This window comes from Drosophila takahashii, chromosome 3L (assembly GCF_030179915.1).
Source record: "Drosophila takahashii strain IR98-3 E-12201 chromosome 3L, DtakHiC1v2, whole genome shotgun sequence".
In the NCBI taxonomy this organism is placed as follows: domain Eukaryota; kingdom Metazoa; phylum Arthropoda; class Insecta; order Diptera; family Drosophilidae; genus Drosophila; species Drosophila takahashii.
Window position 1 is genome coordinate 8,943,249 of NC_091680.1, and position 25,063 is coordinate 8,968,311.

At 43.0% G+C, this 25,063-nt stretch overlaps 3 protein-coding genes across 4 annotated transcripts in view; 2 read left to right on the top strand and 1 right to left on the bottom strand.

Moving 5' to 3' along the window:
- The first annotated feature begins 4,997 nt into the window (after positions 1-4,997).
- On the top strand, positions 4,998-8,914 carry mmm (missing minor mitochondria). Its single transcript, XM_017153902.3, has 6 exons — positions 4,998-5,338; positions 5,393-6,057; positions 6,111-6,273; positions 6,336-7,621; positions 7,678-8,077; positions 8,134-8,914. Exons 1-6 carry the CDS (start codon positions 5,085-5,087, stop codon positions 8,777-8,779), a joined length of 3,414 nt encoding a protein of 1,137 aa, XP_017009391.2. The 5' UTR covers positions 4,998-5,084; the 3' UTR covers positions 8,780-8,914.
- Positions 8,915-10,811: 1,897 nt separating this feature from the next.
- On the bottom strand, positions 10,812-13,113 carry t-Grip84 (testis-specific gamma-tubulin ring protein 84). Its single transcript, XM_017153918.3, has one exon. The coding sequence runs from the start codon at positions 13,023-13,025 to the stop codon at positions 10,899-10,901; it is 2,127 nt and encodes a 708-aa protein (XP_017009407.2). The 5' UTR covers positions 13,026-13,113; the 3' UTR covers positions 10,812-10,898.
- Positions 13,114-15,334: 2,221 nt separating this feature from the next.
- Positions 15,335-25,063, top strand: part of Pura (Puratrophin-1-like) — a 60,271-nt gene continuing 50,542 nt past the window's right edge. Inside the window, exon 1 of one of the 2 annotated variants that reach the window (XM_044394667.2) lies at positions 15,335-15,724. In XM_044394667.2, coding sequence (XP_044250602.1) covers positions 15,560-15,724 — 165 coding nt within the window. In that variant the 5' untranslated portion in view covers positions 15,335-15,559. Of the gene's footprint in view, positions 15,725-19,572; positions 19,744-25,063 lie in introns of those variants that run through there. The other variant, XM_044394668.2, reaches the window with a different exon arrangement.

The window sequence follows — 25,063 nt, forward strand, 5'->3', positions numbered from 1 at the left end:
ATCTGTTACAGGAAGAATTATAAAAGTAACTTCTGTTATAGGAAGTCAAATAAATTTAACTTCGTAGCACAAGAATATGGTTTCTATAACTGAAAAAAATGTAGAATAAAAAGATCCACTTAAGATCGTCTCATATAAATACCTATTATATATAGGCATCATTATAATAAACTAATTAAAATATTTACTTATTGACAATATAAACAATAATTAAAAGACTCATGAAACTATGGATTGTTAATACCATTTTTCTAAGATTATTATTCAGGGCTATCAAAATTTAACAATCACTCTTTAATCGCTGGCTTAATTCTTTAGACAACAATATTTCTCCCAGTGCCCAGCTAATCCAACTAAAAACTGCGAGGGATTTTCACCGCAATTCGGTAGCCGGCAAGTAGCTGGCTGAAGTACGTAGGTTGCGGCAGGTCAGTGCTCCCTGGGCCATGTGATTAAAACGCTAAAACGCAGACAATCATAAATATCAAATGCGCCATATTTTAGGGTCTCGGCGGTCCCAGTGGGTTTTTGTTTGTTGTTGTTGTTGTTATTATTGTTGTCCCCAACCGATAAAGAGGGGGACACTGGCGACCAGAATGGTTTCACTTTTGTTTGAGCGACACCTGGCTGCGAGCGGAGCGGCCCATGACTCACGGAGTTATAGTTATCCACCAAGTGGAGAAGGAGAACGAGACGAAGACGGCGGTCCCAGAGTCTCAAAAAGTGCATCATAAATTATTTTGCCTTTGCAGCTCCGATCAGCCCAACTTTTATTTTTCTTCTAAGCATTTTCATTTGCCAAAGTAGTCACACGGTCAGCTTGATGGAGGGCAGGATGGTTAGAGAGGGGATTTGCGGATCTGGGGATCTGGGGAGCGAACCACATTTGTCGCCGGCCCAAGCGAAATCGAAATTGAAATTGAAATCCTGGTTCAGCCCCAGCCAAGCGATCCAATCCAAACGGATCGGCAGCCGCACTTTGGTCACGAATGTCGGTCAAACGTGTTTGGTTTGCTATTTTACAACTTTAAATATGCCAACAATGGCCAAAAGCCACTAAGCCACATAGTATTTGCAGCCACATCCTACCTGGGCCACATGCATGCCTAATTTGTGTGCATATTTCTCGGGGGATTATCACTGTCACACTCCCGCCCCCAGGTTTCGAATCAGCCACGATCTATGGGGGCTCCAATTGCGATCCGTTGCGGCTGTAGCTTAGGAATTCTAATTTTAGGGTTCAAACAGGCAACACAGAATTAAAGGATCTCTAAAGATATTCGAAAGAGAAACTGTTAGACACTGGTTTAAAGTATAGAATTTAATTCAATTTTAAGGAATATAAACACATTTACCATATTCGGAAAGTTCAATAATATTTATCAGTATATCTGCAATAAAGTCAACAAGATATATCTCTCTTTTCTGTTGCTTTTCCATATTAAATTACAAGAGGGACAGCCAAAACGTCGTTTGTCAGCAATTTCCCTTTCACCAATTTAAGCGCTTCCTCTCATTAATATTTTGCAATGTTTTGCAAAAAAATCGAGTCATATTTTTACAGTCTGTTGCATGTTACACTTGTAAGCAATTAGCCAAGATTTTCATGGGAAAAGACAAAATTACTTCGCTTTTGGGCAGGAAAATTGATAAGCAATTGGCTTATAGGTACCAGAAAAGAGAAATCCCTTGAGAACATCGAAAGTTGGGTAACTCCTTTAATGGGAGACACAATTTTTAATGGTATCCCCTATCGCGATTTCATCTGCGGCACTTCCTTGCCGTCCCATTACCCATTACCCATACGCCGTGTTGCGCCATCAGGGATGTGGGAGATCTGCGGGCGGCTGTGGCGGCGGAACAAATCAGTAAACTATTTAGCCTACAAACAAATTTCTCACATAATTCACAAAACGCCGTAATACGGAAGCCGTTTCTAGTTGCAAATTTCACCCGGCTGATAAGTCGCCAGGCAAATTTGCAGCACTCAAATTTGAATTTCATGTCCCTTTTATCGGTGCGACTATCTAACGCTTAGCGGTTCAGTTCAGTTCAGCCTGGGTTGGTTTTTCTGTTTCTTTTTCTTTTCTTTTCCATTTGGTTCCTATTTTTTTCGGGGATTTTTGGCTTTGCTTTTGGGCCCGTCTGTTTGCCCGGCTAGAAGTGGCCATTGTTGGTGTCGCTGGCAAATTTGCCTGGCCATAATAACGGTTCGTGCTGGGGGGTTTTTGCCTTATTGGGCGGTTGCGGTTCAACGGATTGATGTGCCTCTGTGTGAACAGCCGAGTTTTCCCACCTCCCCCTGGTATTTTTCCGCCACTTTGCCGATTTTTGGCCACCGCAAAGTTATAAAATATAGAAAATTATGCGCATCGGCTACTGTGGCCGCCATCAAAAGCGGCGCCGAAAGTCGGCTCGAGTCGGATCGGTTTGGGCTGTTGCCTGGCACTTAACACCTTTTTGACACACAGCCAGCGACGTCAAATGCAAATGAAGATAAATCGCTGCCTCTGATCTTTTTAGCACCTTTTTGCATACATTCCCCCAGTCCAAGCGAAACCCGAAAAGCCAAAGCCTCCCAGAGCTCCGGTGACAGCGCCACGAACATGCAACATTTTGTCGCCAGTTGTACAACTCTTGAATACCTCCGAATGCCGAATGCCGAATGCCAAATGCTGCCGATGTTGCAGTGGCGGCCAATGCCTACGACTTTCTGGCGATTATGATGGCAACCCAGCCCAGGCCGCGATTCAGCGGCTGTAATACCCTCTAAGGGGATTATGAGATTTTAACACCTACCTCGAAACCATCAATCTTCAAGGATGTCCTCTGGTGTCTCGAAAGAGTGAAGTGCATTTCTCAAAAACAAGGAGATTAAACGATTTGTTAATTGATTTCACTTTTTTTTTTAATGTATTAACTTAAAATGTATGCAACTTTAAAAATTATTCAGATTTTTATTTTAATTTTTAAAGAATCTATAAATATTATCAACAAAAGAAAAAATAAAAGTATTTTACAAAGGCAAAGTATGGATATTATTAGTTTACAACGTTTATTCATAAAAGTAATTCTTTAAAAACACAACCGCATTTTTTAAACAAAACTATTTGTTTAAAATTAAAATTTTTGAATCACTATTTAAAAAATGTGGGTATTTGATAACTCTTGGTCATGACATTTAAAATAATCAAGATTGAGTACTAAATACTTTAGTATATGCTTGATTGCTTAAGTATATTCAGCTTATCCAGCGTATCTAATCTTCGATTTGTCAGAATAACCTTATGTTTTCGGGGTTGCCAATAAGGTCAAGGGGGGAGCTGTGGGTGGAGGAGGTGTTGGTTGCAAAAAAAACTTAGTTTTCCACTGCAACACAGATACACACATGTGCACAATTGGCAATCAGAAAACTATCAGCCTGCCCCAGTGTTGTTTCTGTGTTTTTCTTTTGGTTGCCAGAGTGGGGCTGTTGTCATTGTTGTTTTGGTGGTGCTGCATTGCTGACTTCAGACTCCAGACGGATGAGGAAGTTTTTTGGTCTGGGCTGCATTTGTGGCATGCTACCAACTATCGGCTGGCGACTATCGGCAGCTTGTCGCGTTTTTCTCTTATTTAAATTACGAAATGCTTTGTCAACAATTTGTCCACTGATTTATTGGCTTTTGTGGCGCTGCAAGCTACTTGCAACATGGGAACCTGGCAACAGTGGCCACAATGGCCGCGACTAATCGGAATTGCCAGTTATCAGTTGGCTGAGTGACAGGTGCATAAATTGCATTTAAAATCGAAAGTTGGGCAGACGCCCAGAATGAAAGTGAACGACGTGGATCCATTAAATGTGTGCCACTCATGTGGCACCGCCACCACCACCAGCAAAATCGCGGTGGTGCATTGACTCGCTGCTCTGTACTGTGCACTCTGCACCACGGCAGTCGCATTCGCAGCTGTCCATCAGAGAACTTTCGATTTCGATTGCGTAGTGCGTCAACTCGAAGACTTTCCATTGTGGCGTTTGTTGAACCGATCTCGGGTACATTGAGAAAAAGTCTATATAAATTGTTCAGTTTTTGCGGTATTAACTAAAGCACTTTTGAAATATTTTAAGATACAACTTTTGGGGGTTCATTTATATAATAACATACTAATATTCATTGAATATCCTGTTCTTTTACGGTATTCAATTTTCTTTTTAATTTGGCAAGTTTAACTGTCGAAAAACTATTCATTATATTATATCCTTTCCTATTTTTCTCTCTGTAGTAACAAAGATCACAGACGTAAGGAGGGTCAGGAACTGGGACTGGGACTCGGACAACAACTGCCACAGATCGCACAAGAAACACATATTTCGTAGCTTTTTCGTTCGGGTTTGAAGTCTCTGTGAGTGACACACAATTGCGTTTTTTGCACATAGTTCCGTATTTGGTCAAAGATAATGATGTGAAATGCAGCAACAACAGCAGCATATCCCCGAAACAACGTCGACGAAGGCGAAACGACAGCGACAACGAGGCAATCACCCACTCAAAAATCGTTGAGGAAAAATTGCCAGGCCGACGCGAATCGTCCATGTAAATGAGTGAAAATGTTTCAACTTAATTCTGTTTATGTGCGTTCACGTGCGGCAGGGTTTTCATTTGCCAGGCCGAGAGAAACTCCACTCAGGCCTAAACTTTTCACTGGGAAATAAAACAAGATGTACGAAAAAATGTAGTTAAGACACTTGGCCAGCTAAATAATAAATCTTATTTTAGTATTGACCTTGAAGAAAGTGTAACTGAAATAAATTATAACACTCCTTAAACATTACAACTTAACATACAAAGTAATCCCGATTGATGAAGGCATATAAAAAATAATTAATTATAATAATTTAAATCCTTACCATTATTTAGTTTAATTTAAAACATTCTTAACGATTAGATTTGCAAGGTTATAATTAAATAGATAAATATTCCTGCGCATGCTCCCGGATTGCCATGACATAAATGGGGTTTCCAAGTTGTCAGTAGAGAGAACAAATAAACAAACTAGCCGGTCAGAACTTATCGAAGGGCATCGCATAGAAAAAGGCACTGACCATGTCGAACTCGGAAATCGAGCCCCCGGGCAAGTTGGACCTGGAGAGCGATCTCGAGGGTCTGCCCGGGGAGTTGGAGCTAACGGATCCCTTGGCCGCGGCGCCCTTATCGATGAGGCGCAGCAAGCCCTACTTCAAGAAGTTCAAGGAGCCGGATTCGGACGAGGAAGTGGGTGATCCGCGCAATCTGTTCAATGTCCAGGAGTCCTGGCGAACGCTAATGTCGCTGTCCAGTTGCCAAAAGGTCATGGTGTCGTAAGTTGTGAAAATATCAAAGTAAATTAGAGTCCCATTACGGTTTCTAAACAGAGAAAAAGTTCAGAAGGCCTTGAAGATCGAGGTGGGCATCAATGTGACTCAAGAGTTCCCTTGGAAGCAGGTGCAGTTCAAGGATCTTCGGGACGTGCTCTTCGACGAGCTGGAGAATTCGGCTGAGCTGATGAAGAAGTTCAAGAACTTCAATCCAGACCACTATGTTCTGATGGGGTTCTGTCCTCTACTCACCGAACAGGACGATGATCCGCCCGAGGGCGACCCCTTCATCTTTTACTCGAGCATCAAGGAGTCCAAAATGGCCCTTAGTATTATCCAGAACATGGAACACTTTGACCGCTGGCGAATGCAGCGCCGCCTGAGGAAGAAGCCCCGCCGTTGGGTGAGCCATGGAACCGACGAGGAGATGACCATCCTGGTGGAGCACTTCAAGGACGAGCCCATCGACGTGGAGATCCAGAGCGTCTATCCCATTCAGATGCCACGGCACGTGGCCTTCGACTATCGAATGACCCGGGACGTTAGGGATGGAGTGATCGAGCTGCTGCCCAACGAGAACATCAAGTGGGACAATGTGACCAAGAAGAGGATTAATGTGTCGGTCCAATCGGCTCCCCCGAAAATCGATAGGGAGCAGCAAACCAATCCGACTTTTCCGTCGAACGCCTGGTCGCAGTATCTCTATGAAATTGACGATGAAGGTGTGTTTCCGGATTATAAACTTCATTTATAATAACTTTTATTTCATCCTAAGACCTGGAGCTCGATGAAACGGATGTGGATGAGGAGGAGGAGAAGAAGAAGGCCCAAGCTAAACCCGGAACCTATGTGGAGCCCGAGAAGCCTCCACCCGAGATGTCCGCCCAGATAGAGATGCTGCTCAATACCCTGGACTTTAATCAGATCGACAGTTATCGGTGGGTTTTATTAGTTAATTAGTTATATCACATTATATATCATAACTATATACTCCCTTCAGCGACGACTACACTTTGATATCCTCGCGACAAGTGGTGCAGTATACGAATCCCTACCTGCAAGAGTTCCTTTGTTTTGCCAACATCTCGAAGAGCAACAAGCGCTTCGTGGCTGGATACGATTGGTATCCGAAATTATCTGGTCTTATTGCAGTATCCTATGCCTTCAGTACCCCGGCTACCATAAATGAGGCCGGCAACCGGGTGGACTACGTGCAGCGAGCTGTTCTGGAGCCCAATCCCGTACTCCTTTGGAGCTTCTCGGATAATCTCAACTATAAGCTGGAGTTCGAGGCTCCAATCGAGAATACCGCCCTGACCTTTTGCCCCTTCAACGGGGACATCTTGCTGGGAGGGTCGAAGAATGGTCAGGTGGTGTTGTGGGATCTGCAGGGGCGATGCGAGAGGCTGGATGAGGAGGAGTATTTGACGGCTGCCCAGGCCAAGTACCGGGTGATGATTGGCGAGTTCCTAAACTGGACCATTGACATCGAGGACAATGTCATCGCACCGGCCACCATTTCCGGGCTGGACTGCTCGCCAAAGGGTGCCATCACGGGCTTCTATTGGCTGGGTCGTTCGATATACCTAAGTCAATTTGGAAAGGTTTACAACGACACCGATCCGCGGAACAACCACAAGTTCTTTGTCACCTGCGCCTTCGATGGCACCATTAGCTTCTGGGACCTCGATGGCAAGGGGGCGAAGGGCGGCAAGGAGAAGATGCGGAACCGCATGCTGCCCAAGGCGCTGACCCAAAGCGAGTCCGCCTTCAAGTCGCTGGCCATCAAGCCCACCTACAACTTATCTTTTCCGGAACCCCTCACGGGAATCATTGCGGACACCTCGTGCTTCTCGTGTCTAACGCCAGTTGCCCGCTTGATTCACGCCAATCCCTCGAACTATCCCATCAAGACGATCGCCAAGGACCCGCCCACTGTTCGCCAGAGCATGATAGTGTCCACGTTCTATGGTCATGTCAGCCGGATCGATTGGCAGGGCACCTATACGGAGGGCGAGCCCACGGAGATGATCAACAGCTCGACTCCCTTCGCCATGGTCCACGACGGACCTGTGGTGATGGTGAAGAAGAATCCCTTCTATCCGCAGCTATTCGTCTCCATCGGGCGCACTATTATGGCCATCTGGAAGGAGGACTACAACTACTCGCCTATTTTTTGGAGGCGGAGGGCCTGTGACTTGACAGCCGTCGCCTGGAGCGAAACGCGTCCGGCTGTTTTGTATCTCACCAGGATCGATGGAATACTCGAGGCGTGGGATATATTGGGTATAATAACTTTAAGGTATAAAATATCTATGGGTTTTTAATATTTCCCCCCAAAGCTCGCGATGATGACGCCTGTCTAACAGAGATCCTCGGAGGCGGCATAATTACTGGGATCACTGAGCACCGCCCCTCGCTTCCCTATAAGATCCTGGGCATTGGTGACTATAATAGCAGCATTAGGATGGTGAAACTGCCACATTCCTTCGATGTGCCGCTGCCCAATGAACTGCAGCAGCTGATGAACTATGTCCTGAAGGAGGAGCGCCGCAAGATGGGCATCCAGGCGTGGGAGCAGAAGTACTACGAGCTCAACAAGGACATCATAGAGGCGAAGCGGGAGGCGGAGGCGGAGACGCGCAAGGAAATGGAGAGGCTGGAGAAGGAGGAGCAGCTGGCCACCAGGAAGAAGGGACACAAGTCCGCTGAGGAAGGAGGCGGAGGAGGCGAGGAGGAAAGGTAATTGGGTATATTATAACTAGGCTATCAATCAGTAATCATTTTTTGTCCAATAGGAAAAAACCCTACAGTGGCCTTAACTACAACGAGAAAATGGCCGTGATGTGGGACGAACTTAATCTAAACAGGATGATGACCATCCTGATGTCGCGCAAGCAGATGGATCCCGAGAAGTTGGCCAGGGAAACGGCGCTGGAGAAGGAGCGACATGCCTACGAGGCGGCCAAGAAGAAGTCCCATTCGGATGTCCTGGCCCGGGTGGAGAACGATATCGCCAACATCCGGGCGAGAATCCTGCCAGCGGAGATCGCGGACATGCAGCGCAGCGAGATGATCGCCGAGCGGGTGAAACGAGAGATAGAGAATGCCGACACCTATGAGCAGGTGTGCGAGGATTCCTTCGAGATTCTGAGCAAGTTCAACGAGTTCAAATCGATCGACTACATTGAGTTCCTGGAGCGGGGTCGCCAGAGACGGCGGCTATTGGATCAATCCTTGGGCGGAAACACTGATCGACTGCTGTGGTACGAGGAGAGGGTCCGGCTGGGGGAACTGGGCGAGTGCCAGTTCGGCTATGAATCCGTTGGCGGAACCCAGGCGGAGGAGTCCAGTCAACCCGAATTCGCAGCTACTCACTTTATGTTGCCCAAATCGAGCAGCAATACTGTTGTGGATACGGTGGCAGAGGAGTTCGAAGGCTAATTGGTTATTTCTTAAGATCGTAAATATCAGCGAATTAAATATTACTTAAGCATCAAATGATTTCACCTTGAAGTTTGACCTTTCAAGATGTGTTTTCTAAAAGAAAATTATTAAAGGTGTTTTTTTTCGTTTTAACTGGATTATCTGGATTTTTGCTAAAAATATGTTTTTTTTGTGTGCTTTTTTGCTGTTACTTGGGAAAAAAAGATCCGATATTAAAAAATTGCAGTGTTTTGTAAAGCTAATGATAAAATATATCGATTTATATCACTTTATGGGTGATGTTATAAAATTAAAATATTTTCTTTTTTTCACATTTTTTAAAAGGGGTTACATCATTATTTTTTGAAAAAAATGGAAAAATATAAAAATTTTCAGGTTTGAATGCCAATTTGTTAAGAATTTAATTACGAGCTTAACAAGGTATGACATTCCATATTTTGAATATTTTAAGCATTCTTTCAGTCAAAATACTGTTTTTTTTGCGCCAAATATAACGATCTGAATTTACGGTAAAAAAAGGGTTTTTTGCTGTAACTTGACCAATGAAATGAATTTGGCTTGGCATTCCAACCAGTTTTAATGATAGGAAAAGTATCTTATTTAATGAAAAGAAAGTTTAATCTCTTGAAACATAAAGCCAGTACAAGACGATAAAATACATTTTTAATGTGTTGATTTTGGATGCGCCTTGATGCCTTTTTTATGCTTTATTTATGTAAACAATAGTAAACTTTGGATGGTGTTTTCCCTTTATTTTTACTACACTATTGGCCGTTTAAAGTGACCCACCCACCGGGCTAAACGGTTGACTGCCTCTGGCCGTTTGCCAAATAAAATTCGGCTCTCAATTAGGGGCCCGTTGAACCTTGAAGGCCCGCTTCCGCTCGACGGCCAGCTGGCTGGCGGGTTCAAGTTTATGACATTTCTAGGCATTTGTGTGCACAAATGAAGTCATCCCGCGAACGAGGCGTGTCTCGAGTTTAATGAACCTGCCCCCATAATGGGTGAAAAGCCCGGCGATCTCCGAGTTGTCGTAAGTCGAGCTAGGGGGAATTCCCACGGCCATGCGATGGTCACTCCACTGCAAAGTACCTCCGCCAAGTAAACTCCAATCGGCCATTAAGCCGGGCTAAATGCAAACCGACAGCGGCAGTCCATCATTTTCGCAAGCAGATAATGATATACATTTTGGAAGCAAAGCATCTGAACTTTACCATAATTTCGAGTGCATTATTATTGGCCCGCTCTGGGCAGTTGAATGCAAAATCGGAGCTGCATTTCGTTGCATCATCATCATCATCACCATCGTCGTTGTCGACCACCTGTTGTCCTTAAAGCGATAAGTATTAAGTGATTTCTGGACAGCGGCTCTCGCGTTTTCTTCTTATTTATTAATACAAATTTCGTGCGCTTGCGTGCGTCTGCAACTGAGGCAAGTGCATTTACATAACAATTGGCCTTTGAATTGAAATTGGCAGCGGGCTTTGGTCCGTCCATCGATTCGGGCTATCCCGGCGAGACAGCATTAAAATCTCTTTACCGCCATTTAAAATAATTTACGATCTTATGCAAATCGCCGCTTTCGTTGCACTAGCCCCCAAAACTTGCCACCGTGACTCGACATAATGCTCGTTGGCCACAAATTAAACGCACACATCGATTATTCACGCCCATTGTGCGGCGGTGAACAATAACTCAAAAGTGCTGTCCCGTCACAGGTGTCGTACTCATAAGCCAAGCTCACACTTGGTATTCATATGGGTTATATGGGTTAAGTACTCGTTGGATCCTTGAAGGATTTGAAAAACTGTATTTTATCTTTGACATTTTAAGTAGAGTGTAAGCCTTGGCACAAATTATTGCATCATTTGCTGCATGGAAATGGAATCATTTTGGAGTCTAAGCATGACATTTTATAAACCCAACCCCATTATGTAGTTATTTTACATTTTTCATTAAAAGGATGTGATATTTTTAAGTACCCAGCCTCTGAAAAGTCACCAAATAAAGTGTAGTTGAGTAGTCTGAGTACATCATTAAATGATTTATAATTAAATGTTTTTTAGTACGCCTGATTTGCTCTTGACCCACTGAAGAAATGTGTGTGACAAATCCATTAATCCATTTCACTGCACTTGCAGAACCCCTCGAGTCTTTTGAGCAACTGTTTGCACGACTCCCGCTCGCCAGAGCCACTGGTCTTGGCCAATTCGCCTACCAACTCCAGGATGCCGCCCAGAAAGCTGTCGAATTCCTCCTCGTACTCGCCAACGACCTGTTCGAATTCCTGCCAAGTTCCGTCTGGCGGTGACTCCACAAACCTACAAAAGTTCAGGCACACATGGCCGAGAGTGAATAAAGCTTTCGTGTAGGTGTCGGCAGTGGGCAGTAGCCCAAATCGCAGGCACTCATCCACGGTGATCTCCAGCTTATTCAACACCTCATCGATATTTTGGGCCTTGTCCACGGTGACAGTCAGCGATTTCCATCGCGGCTCTGCGATGTCCAGGACAATGTGGTGTTCCAGATTCAACATGCACATCAGCATCCGCTGGCGGAGATTGCCAAATCGCTTGGTTGACTTGAGACCCGAGCCCTCGGAGGGAGTTTGCCACATGAGTGTCAGGCTGCGCCTCACATAGTGCAGAAAGAGCAGGACTCGCTGCAGGATCTGCAATTGCTCCAGGAGCTGCGGGTAGAGTACAAAGCTCAGTGGCCACTTGGCTTCGTAGCGAAGGGCCAACGATTCGTAGCCGTAGAGATTCAGGACTTCCGGTGGTTCCTCCGCCTCACTGGAGCTTTCCTGACTTTCTGCCTCTGATCTTTCGGGCTTGTGCCGCCTGGCCAACTGAGTGGCCACATCGCAGTCCTTGAGTTGGCAGCGCAGCATGTCCTTGAAGAGGTCACTGGACTTCTGAAGGGTCTCCGTCAGCAGGGTCTGCAGCTTTTCGGGAATCAACCTGTCCACATTGCACTGCAAATGCTCCTGACACTTGTCTAGTAGAGTCTCCGCGAATCCCTCCTCTTGCAGCAGGAAATAGGATCGAAGATTGCCAATGTGTAGGGATAGGTTGTGATCTTTAGATAAAACACTTAGCAGCTTCCTGGCCGGCAGATCGTAGCTATCCTTGATGATCTCCTCATGCGCCGTTTCGCCAGGATTATAGGCGAGTGGCTGCTGAAGCAACTTCATGGTGACATTGCACTGGCGCAGGATATTCAGGTACTTCCCCGCCAGAAACACTTCGTCCGCCTGGGAAAGTAGAAAGGCGGGCAGACGATCCGGCAGAAGGCGGTACCGCTGCGCCCAGTAGGCGTGGCAGCATTTCTCCGGCGAAAGCAAGGTACTACTCATCGCATTCGAACGTTCCGTGTCCTCGACAAAGAACTCGTGTTGCGTATCGTATAGAACACCTTTCTGCATCCACAGCTGAACGATCTTCATGTAGACACGCGTTACAGAGGACACAATTTTGGTGATCCTTTCCTTCATTTCCGGTTCCGTGGCCTTCTGATCCCGGTGAAACTGATCCAATAATGTTAGCAACTGGGCGCTGGTCAATTTACTCCGCGAACTGCAGGCCATGCTGGAGAAGACCTTCAAAATGGACAGCCAGGGACGCACCTGTCGCACCAGTTCCTTGAGATTCAGCTTCTTCTCCTGCAAATCGGTCTCCAACTTTGACTGCAGATCGTAGTACTCCTGCATTTGGTCACCGAAGGCGGTGACCAAGGCCAAGCGGGTTCTTCCGCAACTCGGCGACATGTTGGTCTGCTCTATGAAGCTCTGCACACTTATATAGTAACCGACCAGGGGCAAAACGTCATTGGCCAAGGCCCTAAAGGCCCCATTGAAGACCTCATCCAAACGGAAGCGAACCCTTGATATATCCACTGAATTCATCTCGGAAATCTGATCGATCTGTATATCGGGCTTGACATGCGAGGAAGGAACCCCCGAAAAAGCATAGATTAGATCCCTCATGAGCAGCTGTTCCTGATGCTGCAGCGGCATCTTGGCCAGATCCTCATTGGGAAGATAGTAACCTCCGACGCTTTCAAAGATCCATGACTCCTGCTGCGGCAAGGCATTCACCGAACTTGAGCTGTTTCCACTTCCAGAAGGCCGGTTCAGAGAATCGCCGCGATCGTGAATTTTCCTCATCTGGCGGTCCAACTCATCTCTGCTCAGGTGAAAGCGAACCGTGTCTGCAAAATCATTATCCAAATCTCCCGGATCCATTGTGTGGTGCGAATAGGAAAATATATAAAGAACAGAGCTCGAAATTTAAAGCTCAAAGGTCTCTAGGTGTTGTAAACAACAGTGAATGTCAACTGAATGAGATTTTTTCCAAAGGTATCCGTTTGAAATATTTTTAATTTTTTTGTTGATGTTGAAAAAAAATTTTAGTTTTACATAAGCAAGATTATTTCTCTATCCTAGAAGCTAAGAATTCCGAACAATTTTTTCTAATTGTTATAGAAATAGTTCGTGATGGTGTGTACCTCATTCCTGCAGGTTCCAATTTCCAGCTATGTTAATTAATTAAGTTTAATTCCAGCAAGCCGTGTCAGGCTGTTTGTTTCACCGATATCAAGCTGAATGAGCATCGAAATTCATAATGTAAAATCCCCCATAGCCAATCGTACCCAGCGGCGATATCTTTGGTACCGCTTCCTCCGAGGCATAGGTTTATTTTTAAGCCATACTTCGAAGATCGGACGCCCAGCTGTCTATCAAAGAGAGCAGGAGAATCAACTGACGAACGTGCTGAGAATTTTCCATCAATTTCTCCGCGATGGGAACTCCGAACTTTCTATATGCCCGTACTCAAAATTTAAACACACAATGAAAAAAGTTTTGTTGGTTTATTGATCTATTCTTCTAAAATATCAAATGTAGAAGAGTGTATAAACTAATAAAAACTATAAAAAAGTTAGTTTTTTATAATAGTTACTGGCTTTAATTTCTATTTAATTTTGTTTGATCTTATTATATTATTAAGAATGAAACAATTTTTCCTCTGCATTTGAGATACTCGAAAATATCGCACATGCAAGGAGATAACCATGAGAACACTTTATTTATGGGCTTTTGTCGCGTGAGTGCCACTTGTCGTGTTGTTGTTGCTACTGTTGCAGCTTGTAACTTGTTGTAATCGCTGTTGTATTTGTTGTCTTTGCCCCCTTTTTTGTTGCCTGGGCTCGTTTTCTCGTTGTTCTCATTCTAAACAATGCAAATGCAGCGTCAGCAGCTCTGCCAACAACATTAGCATAAATAAATAAATAACCGTTCTGGCAACGAGCGAGTAAATAACAAAGTAACAACGCGAGCAGCAACATTAATCTACGGTCCAAAAGCTTTCCGATGGACGTTCCCTGTTCCATGGGCTTTTGCCTTCCTCGCATTTTATAGCAGACACCCAAAACACTTGTTTGCCTTCGTCGCCTAGCGGCACTTGCACTTCGACGAGGTTCGGTGCAAGGGAATTGCCTAGAAACGCCCACACACGAACTGGCCAGGTACAGTGGTACCAGGATTTGGTAAAAATGTGATATTCCAAATTATTGAAATTTAATGCAAGTATTTTTGAAACTTCCAAACATATTTAGTCCACTCTACTGAAAAGCTCCTCCATACTTTTTATATGTTTTGATTGTTGTGTCCTGTGCTTTTTAAAAGTTTTGCCTAACAAAATACATATTTCAAATATTTTGTTTTCTCCACTTGATAACTAGATACTTTTATAAAAACAAATGAACTTATATTCCATACATCTAAAAAGAAACGAATTAATTGTAAAGGTGAAATAAGTTTCATGGAGCAAAAAGCTACAAAAAAACCTACAAATTAGGACTCAAAAAAATTTTTTTTTTAATTTTTATTATTAAGTTTTTTGAACTAATATTATAAATAAAACAACTGGTGTCTTTAAACCTACTTTAAGTGGAATTAAAATAGTTTAAGTTGGTTGGCTATCTTGGCTATCGAATTTTCTTCACTTTCCCACCTGCTTTCCACCCACTGTGCCTAGGCCGTGCATTACAACAGCAACACCTTCGCCTTCACCGTAAAATCGGCTTCCCCTGCGTGTTCACATGTCGCGCGACTCTTGATTTTGCAGCCGCTTCTGTCGGCAATCAAATTGAGTGCAAAGCTCGGTTAAAAGCCAAGTATTCGGACAGCCGGAGAGGTGTGATGTGGTGTGGTGACGGGTGTGATACGAATGCAAAAACGGTTTCGATTTTTTTTCAATTTTTTCCGCCTTCTGTTTTTGTCTCGTTTCGCTGGGGCCCTAACTTATTGCATTATTTATGTGCGAGTAGTACGGTTTTCTGGGTTTCTCAGTAAGCCACACGCACACGGGCCGAACCAGAAAATTGTATAAACAAAACGTGAAAAGCCGCAGAAAAAAAGAAGAAACAAAAGTGAGTATCACCGGTGACAATCGCAAGTGCAGGGCTCTCTCCGTCTCATGTCTCAAGTCTCCGACGGGTCTCTCTCTCCTGCTCACACTCACTCACTATTTCGCCCAGGCCGAGAAACAAGCTCGGCGGCATTCTCAGTCAAACAACAAACGCAACTGAAGTAACAACGAGTCCGTACCGCGTACCGCCCCCGAAACAAAAGTGAAATTCTATAAGATCCCGGGTCTTTGGCCAAACCACCCAGGAATATCGCCGCGATAAGCTGGAAATCAAACAAATTCAACGAAAACTCACCCCGAAAGTTATGGTATTTGATTCCGCGGAAGGTCGGATCGAGTGCAGTGCTTAATGTTCCAGCTGCGGAGAGAGGTCAGCGAGAGGTTCGGAGTCTGGGTGCAGCGCCTCCTCGTCATCGTCCTGCACCTTTGGCACCGCTCCAGCATGTCCTTCGTTCGCGGCCGCCAGGAGGCGTTCAAGTGGATTAAACGCCGACTGGCCAGGAGACGAAGTCACGTGAGTGCACTGAAAGAAATTGGGAGGAAATAGACATACCCCATAATTAAGGCTTTTCAAAAAACATAGAATCTACCTTTTAATCTAATGTTTTTCTACCTCAATTTTAAATGCTGACAAATTGTTTGGGCTTTAAAAATGAGATCACTGGTGAATAAATACTGCAAATTGTCACCTAACTGAGATCAGTGAAGTCAATGTGGAAATGAGAAAAATTTAGGGTATTTGCAAAAGTTCGAATTATTTAACTAAAATGCCACATTTCATTATATAACAGAATCAATTTTGTAAATGTTTTTTTTCGAATATGAGTCTGTTTATATTATTTTCCATTTTAAACATTTGCAAACAGCTGTTTTTAAGTTCCAGATAATTTAATGGTTTTGGCTGATTTTACTGTAAGCTCAATGAATTTATGTTTGGGCTTTAAAGTAAAAAGCAACTAAAACTCTGCAATAATATTAAGTAAATAAAATATTAATAATAAATCATATAGGAATACCTTTAATCTACAAACAAAAAATATGAAGTCATTAATATTAATGGCAAATAGTTACTTTAATGGCATTCCAGCTTTTTTCCATTACTTTAATGTTTAGCACTTTTTTAGAGTCAATAAAGTCAGTATTCTATAACTCTGTTGTATAGTAGAAATACAAAAAAATAAAATTTGTTATATGTAAAGTCTGACAGTGAGTTAGTTCAATTAGGGTAATATTTTTCGCCTGAGCAGCTCATCCTGCATTAGATCCCAAGTGGGTCATCACAACCCTTAGATTTTAGCTGGAATTCAATTAAAAGTTATTCTGCTCGGCTGCAAATTCAATTAAATACAATCATTTCGGGCTTTCGGTGCAATTTTTAGCTAATTCTGGTTTTCCTGTGAATCGGGGCACAGCCGGCTGATGAAGAAGGGTTAGAAAAGTTTCGTTTCGCACTCGCGTGACTCGCTATAATTTCTCCATCAGCGCTCGTAGTTTGGAGTGGTCGGGGGCCAAGGTGCCCACTGTCTGAGGCTTTGTTCCGTTTCCGCTTTCTGCCGGTTTCGCCGGGTGGGTGTGTCCATCGACCTGCCGGAGACATAGGCTTGGTTCTATGAATATACATGCACTCTTCATCCCCTGGCATCCAAAACTACCCAGGACCCCAACTATACTCCACCCTGGCGAACGGCAAACGGCAAACGGCAAACAGTTGGCGTTGAGCGATTATGGCTGTCAGCCTGAAAGGCACTTCCAGCCTGTTATCAATTCAAACAAACGCCAAAATGCCACAAATGTGAAAACTAACCGACCGACGAGGAGACGTTAAGAGGCCCCCAAATTGTGCAAATCAAATTGAATGCCGTTTTATGAAAGTTGACTTTGCCGCTGATTTTTGGCAATTATTCGTAGTTGGCATTTGTGCGATTTCGAAATATTTGAGTTTATAACAATGCGGATCCCAAACAGAGCACGTAGGGGGCTTAAGTTGAACGCCCCTGGCATTTTAAAAAGTTTTCTAATATCTGGGGAGCAACTGATATGAGCCAATAGACTGCAAAATGGGTGATTTATTTGTATAGCATTGGGCGGGGAAACTGATTTTATAAAATTAATGGTTTAACTGATAAAGCTTCTATTACAAAGATATTTTCCAAAGAGTTAGATCGCATGTATGAAGTTAATTCTAATTATATCAGATATTAAATGAATATGATTATCTTAAATTAGCAAACTATTTGCAAAGGGCATATGAAGTCATGAAACCTGTATCAAATCACGAACTAGTGACTCACAATTAATTGATTTTAATTGACTGCGGAAATATTGATACTCTTACTCACAACCCAATTCGCGATGAAACTCTATTCTAATGCTCGTTCGCATTACAAGTGAAAATATGGCAGACCCACCGAGAAGAGCACTTATACTTATATTTATGGCCCTCCGCTCGGCCCATAAATATATTGTTTATCCCGCCGGCAAATGTTTATTCTCACCACTCGAAGTTTCAGCGACTGCCCAGATTTTTAGGAAACTGAAGCGGAGTAAACACTCATCGCGTGTTCCGATTAACGAAATCGCAAGGGGATCTCGAACCCTGGAACCAAAGGAACCCCAGCTCGTTAGTATTGCCCGCTTGTATTTTGTATTTTCAGCAAAACCTGCGTCTGGGATCGTAAACAAATGGCTGTCAAAAGGCATGAGCTAAATACCGACAAAGTAGCAAACAAAATATAAATGGACAGCCCCTATTTTGTGTATGAGAACTTGCCAAGTTCAAGGCAGGAGTTGAAGATGTCTATATGACGCTTTGTATTCACAATTATGGCAGAGGGATGGGCCCAAAACGAGGGCGGGGGCTATACAGCTTTAGAGCGGGGCAAACAATAACATTGTGCATAAAACAGACCTCAGTCCCAAGCTTGAAATACTGACTAAATGGAAGTGAACGATACCGTTTGGTTTGGCAATACCAACAATGAGATACTCTATTTTACTGACGAACTAGATATCTTATATCTTACATTATTACAATAAAATTATTAAGAATTGAGAAATTTTAAAAATTTGAATAATAAGATATTTTTCAATTAATTGAAATGTAATAAAATGTTCTAATGTGGTATAAAAAAATATATATTTATTTAAAGCATATTCCAACTCGTTTTTCCAGACTTTTTTAATAGGACATTGTTCTCCCGACTGTCTTGGATTTCTTATAATTTTTTGGCTGTCCAAAAATTTAAACAATAAAATGGTTCTTAAAAATATATGTAAATATATGCAACCCCCTGATTGTATTCTAATGCAACTGGTGACCAAGCGGCTGTCAAAGCTGAGATATCCTTGGCTGCAACACTATAAATCACCGATAATTGTGGGTGTGTTGTGTTTATTGTTGCTGCTGCCATTGATGTTCCGCGAGCGTTTTTCTGCCGGCCATTCAATCAGGCGGTTGAGTCAGCTGAGCTGGGCTCGAAGGCGAAAAGCCCAGGCAAAATTCAAATAGGCGTTCGCACGCATGGAAAATCATTGAAGCCTGCAGTGGAAAATGGGCGAGTATCTGTGAGTTACACCCTCGACTCGCCGGGGCTTTTCCATTTCGCGCTCCGCTCATTTCAATTTAGTTGGTGCAAAGCGGTCGCCGCAAACGCTTTGAACTCGTTTCCCGGACAGACGGACTACCTCTTGACGTTTTTCCTATATTGATCTCTTCGCCCGATTCGGAAAAAAAGAAGGAAAAATAATACCGCCCAGTAAAACAAAAATTGTGCGCGTTTTGATTTTTTGGCGCGTTTTTCATTTGTTTTGATTTCGCGTCTCTGAACCTTTCTGGCTTTCTGTCTTTTCCCTGGCTTTAACTTCGGCTCCTTCCTTTAGGCCACACAACTACGTATTGATAAATTGCCAGCCGACGATTTCCGTCGTGACCCGCGCGTTATGCAAAATGCTCAAAATGTAAATAAATATTAAAATAATACACAAGATCACGAGAAGGGGGAGCCCAAAGTCTGCCACACTGCCTTCCTTTTGTATGCGCCCAGCCTTTTGCCTTTGTTGGTTTAAGCCGTTCGGTTCGGTTTTTTTGCGGTTGTGCTGTGAAAAATGAAGTGAATCTGTCTGCCGGTCCACCGCCGATCGCCAAGTGAATCGCCATTGCAACAATAATAATAAGGAATAATAATAATAATGCAAGCCGACAAATTTCGGTTTCGGAGTGCCTTTTCTTTATTTATGAAAACAATAAACGCAACACAACAAACTACGCATTAAGCCCGGGCCCCCTGGAAAAAATCCCGGTCCCAGTCCCGAATCTGGATTGGATTGGCTGGGATTGGTTGGGATTGGAGGTGCCGGCGGTTTCCTGGCACGCATATAATTTGCATGTGGATATCGATCTTTATGACCGGAGACGCTTCGACCATGGCTTATGTAATCTGGAAAATATTCATGAAGCAATATGCCCGCCTGCGCTACGATCCGCAGCCCCTCGGTCCTAAGTTGATCTGGCACTCGTACGCGGCCATTCAGACGGTGGGTCACCCTCTACCCCTCAATCTCCTGCATTCGGGGTCACCACGTACTTTACTCTGGCTCTTTGGCCCGTTTCCCTGCCCTTTATTGATTTAAATTGAGTCATTTTTCTCGGTTTTGGCCATCGGCCATCGGGGCATACAAAGTAATTGTAGATTAATGTGGCTAGCTTTAAGTGAGCGCTCAAGACGCGAGCTCATATTTATTCGCGCGATTCACATTTTCGAGTGTTTTGAGTTTTTGGGGGCGTGAAAGTTGATTTGTGATTAAACGGCGGCCAGTTCGTTAAGGGAAGTTGGGGAAAGTTTAGGCATTACATGGAGTTTGGGAACTTTTTTTCGAGCAACAGGTTTGTTTCTTGGGATCCGCAAGACGGTGGTTAGTTACAATTTTAAACACCTTTTAAATTCTCTTTTACTGGAATTCCTTTCTGTTTTAAATGGCATTTCCCCAAGCCACTGATCTACTTAAAGACATTTTTTGGAATCACCCACCTAGTCTATTTACTGCTACATAAATCCTTCTCCTAACACCTAATCAACTGTACTTCTTGACCAGCTGGAGATACAGCTTTACGGCTTTTTCCTAGGCTTAAGATTGGCAATTTCCGACACTAAACTAGTTAGATCACACCTCGATTGGCGTTATTCAATCAGCGACCAGGGAACTCTACTTATGCCGATGCTTTCCTTGACACTCGAGTGCGGCGACAGTTGCATTTCCCGCCCATTAACGAAATACGATAGTGAAAATGCAAAGGAAATAGCCGAGATTTGGCGGCTCTGAGGAGCAGGAGCCAAAATAAACTAGACAAAGTAAAAAGTTGTTGGGGCGGCACTGATGGGTTTCAAAGCCACCGCTCCCTGGGACCAAAGACCAAAGACGAAGACCACCAAACTAGCTAAACGGACTGTCTGCCCCCATTGATAATAACAATCGGGAAAAGTAAGAGATGCAATAATTCAACGTAAAGTGTTAAAATGTCGATATTAATTGCAGACTGGCAGCAGCAGTAGTAGCACTTGTGGTAGGACTACACTTCAAGTGGTGGTCAATAGTACCATCCACATCCCCGCACGCCGCTGCCTCTTTGCATTTAAATAAATTGCGATTATGGCGCAAATGTGGCAGCCAGCGCAGCGATCTATGCACTGAGAGAAATTAAACTTTATGTACTACGAATCATTTATGTTTCTTAACGAAAAGAAATGTTTTTTTTGGAAAAATATATATTAAAATATTTATAAATATAATGTGTTAAAATATTATGTTTTCCTAGAAAAAAAAACTATGTATTTATTTACACATTCATATAAAATATTAAAGTTTTTAAAATGATATATTTCAATCTCAAAGGCTGGAACATATTAGTTAATTAATTTTTGAAGATTCTTTTTGATAAAAAAGTTCTGTAATCTTTCTAAGCTTTTTTTCCAGTGTGCTCTGGGTTCAGGTCCTGGTCTTGCACTTGGTTTTCGGCGGTTTCGGCGGTGCAACTGCAACTGCGACTGGCCGTGCGCTAATAATATTTATCAGTGGCTCATTTGTTGGCCGGACAGATGGACAGGTGGACTGTCGGCCGAGGAGCAGTGCATTCAATGGCCAATAAACCAAAAAAGCAAATAAAAAATGCAACTAGCAGGCAGCGGTGGCTAATTGCGCCGCCTGTTTGGTGATTTTGCCGCTGTTAAGTTAACTTGGTTGGCTGGCCAATTCCAAAAAGCTGGATGGGATCGAATCGAATCGAATCGAATCGCATGGAATGGAATGGGATAGATGGGGGCTGTGCATCCGCCGCTCGTCAGTTTCAGTCCCAAGTTTAGTTTTGGTTTTCGGTTGCCGTTTTCCACATTGTTCGCTGCATCCGAGCCATGCATATTTATTTATCGCAGCCTGAGTTTTGCATTTTAACTAGAAATCATGCAAAAACGACGCGACATGCGATGGCAGCAAAAAATCGCCGACGACGAACGGCTTTCAAATCGAATCTCCAAAGCTGTTAAATGCGGTTGAGCGCGATTTTCCCTATGTTTTCCTCGGAAAGAGACGGCAACAGAGACATGAAAATCTGTTTAATATTTTCCCGCGCACTCACGCACGACGTGGGAATTTTTCCAGCTCGCGACTTTGAGTTCGTCTTCGTCTTCGACTGTGAAATGCAACTCAAAACTGAAAACCGAAAACTAAAAGCTCAAAACTGCAACGCATTTGCCATGTCTGCGAGGAGGCCGAAACATTGAACCTTTCATAAACCTCCTACAATTGGCAGGGGCTGTTATTCAACGCACGAGATGCAAATTTGATATAGGAAATGGGTTTTGTAATCGAATAAGCCGATCTGACCTATAAGTGGAAGGAAGTGCAATGGCTAGGCTCGTCTTGGGTCGCTTTTAAATGCGGGACTGTTAAGTAACAATTTGGCTAGCATTTTAAAGTTATGACAGCTCAGATGGTGGTAATCAAAAAATATATTTTATTTTATTTCTTTTAAAAATATTAAACCTTAAAACTAATGATTAATTAGTTTAATATAAAAGAAAAACAATAGCGGAGTCTTTTAAAAGCTGTCGCAAATACACTTTATGACATGTTCATTATAGATGGTCATTTATGAGTCATATATTCCATCAAACAGCTTTTAAAAAAACGCTCGAAAAGGAATCCCGTCATCAGCCTCAAAACCCTGCCATCAAATACGATTATTACTTTTATGTTTGCTATTTTTCAGTCAGCCTCCTATGCAAATGAATTTTCTTATTGACCACCCCGCTGTTTACCTGTTTTCCTGTCCAGCTTTCAGTTTCTCTTTCTTTAACCTTAGTCTCTGGGGTTAGGACAGCCCATTAACGACACGCATTCACAGTCATTTTCAATTTCTTGGCGCTGTCACTTTAATTTGGGAGCAGTGGCAGTTGCAGCCCACGCATTTTTACATAGATACACACGCACACTCTCTCTTCGCCACCAAAGTGGCAATTTTCACCTCCAACACAATCTTTGTAAGTGCCTACATTACAAATAAAATTTTTGTTCGGTTATCTGCTATTAATATCAAAATATTAATTTTAGGCTTTAAGTTTGTATGATTCAAATTTTTAATTTTTCAAATATTACAAAAAATTGAAAATATATATTTAATGCTTGGAATTGGAGATAACTATAAAATGATTTTTAAATTATTAACCCATTACAATTAAATTAAATTTTAATTTAATGTTGAATTATTGCACACCTATTTTTCTGTGATTTGTATATTACCAAAGGCGCCTCGTTACAATCTCCAACGAGCAGCCAGTCAGCTAACAAATTAGTTACTGACGCAATATTTCTGTGTATCTCTGCGCTATCAAAATCACACGCAATAAATTTAATTTGTTTTGTGGGCAGAGGCAGAGTCAGAGGCAGTACGTCCAAATGGCAATGGCAATGACAGTTCCAGCTTTTTGGCTTTTTGGCTTTTTGGCTTTCTGGCTCTTAGGCTGCGGCTCCTCCGCAGGTGTTTAGATTGCCGGAGTAGGTTGTCCAATTAATAACAAAATAAAACGCAGAAAACGCAGTCATAATGTTTTGATTAACACAAATGTGACAAGAGATGCATAAAAATTAATTTCCAATCTTGTCCGAGTCCACTAAATCAAAGGGGAGTGGATGGTGGATGCCCGATTCCGATTTGGGTCACAGCGGCGTTAGGTGAAACCGCAGATGCGTGAGAGAGTGCTGGATCGGATCGGAGATCGGTATATTTTAGATACACGGCATAGCCCCAAGGTTGTGCTGTCGGTGCAGTGGGGCGACCTTCCTTTAATGGCTTGTCCAGCCAACTAGTGCAACATTTTCGATTTCCTTTTGACGCGCGGCCATAATTTGAACAGCGGGCTAGCCGGTCGACACCGACCCACTGCCCAAGACTCACGCACCGCCGCCGAGACCCACCGAAACCCACCGATACCCACCGATATTCACCGACAAAACGCCCCCGGGCGGGCCGAACCCATTCCAAACCGAAACCAAAAGCAAACCAAACCAGACCAGCCGGGGCAATTAATTGATGAGCAGTGCCCGGCACTTGGTCAAGAGTTGGCATGACAGCAAATTGCATTTGCCTCTGATTCTGCCTTTTTTCTGATCGTGCGTGCCACTGCCATGGCCACTGGGCACTGATCTTTAAGCGGTGGCCAATGGCCGGAATGCAGAGCCAGAATCATGCACTGAAAGAAAAAAGGGACGACAATTTTATGAAATTAAATAAGATGTTTTTTTACTTAAGATTACAATCTATAAGCTCACAAATGGTAGTTGTAAAATATATAGCTGGGCTATGAGTTATTGTTAAATGTTATATTAGTTAAAATATTTTAATTATTTACCTTGTTCTATTACAAAAAATTAATTTATTTATTAAATTCCAAAAACCATTTATGTATATAGGTTTGCTTACTTGTTTTATTGTTTCAAATAAATTTTATCATGTTTTGAAAGAATATTTTTTTTTAATGAACTATCTTTTTATTATTTTTTTTTATTTATTTATTTCCAAAAGTAATTTATATTGTTTTGTTTTTTTTTATTGTGGCATTTAAATTATTTTAACAACTTGAAGGGATACTTTTTTTAACCTGTATGTGTAAACCTTATTTTCTAGCCTTATAACTTTACACTTTTTCTCTCAGTGCCTGGCCCAAAAAGAAAATATTGATGATATATTTATTGGTATTTATTGGCGTCGCTTCGGCCGCACTTCAAAAAGCCCGGCCTGAACAAATTGTGGAAATTTATAAGCTTCGACAACAGAAATCTGTGTCTGTGGGACCGTACTGCCAATAACTGGGGGGTTGGGGGTCCGAGTTCGAGTCGGGGTCTGGGCAATGCGCATTCATTGCGCATGCGCAGGCGCCGAGGGCGACATCTGGCGGCCAACGCTGGCGCTCTGGACTCAGCCACGAAGGACCAAAAGCTGCAGGCCAGGCAGGACTTGCAGAGCTAGCCACATTCCTGGGCCCAGTTAGTTGCTAAATTCGTTTGGGCGTGGAAAGGCGAGTGAGTGGATAATGGGAAAATAAATGGAAAAGCGCCGGCATCGCACAATGTCACATTGTTGGCCGCGGCCAAAAGTATTTCGGTTCGCAAACAGAAAAACCTAACATGCCAGGCTTTTGTTATGTGTGTTATGTTTAAAGTTTGGCTATTTGCTAGGCCGCATCCCCAGCCCCATCCCATCCGCATCCCCGAACCGAAAACGAAATAACGAAATAACGAAAAACCAAAAACCACATCCACTTTCACTGTAAATTTTTGTGTGTGCTTGTGTCTGAAAGAAAGT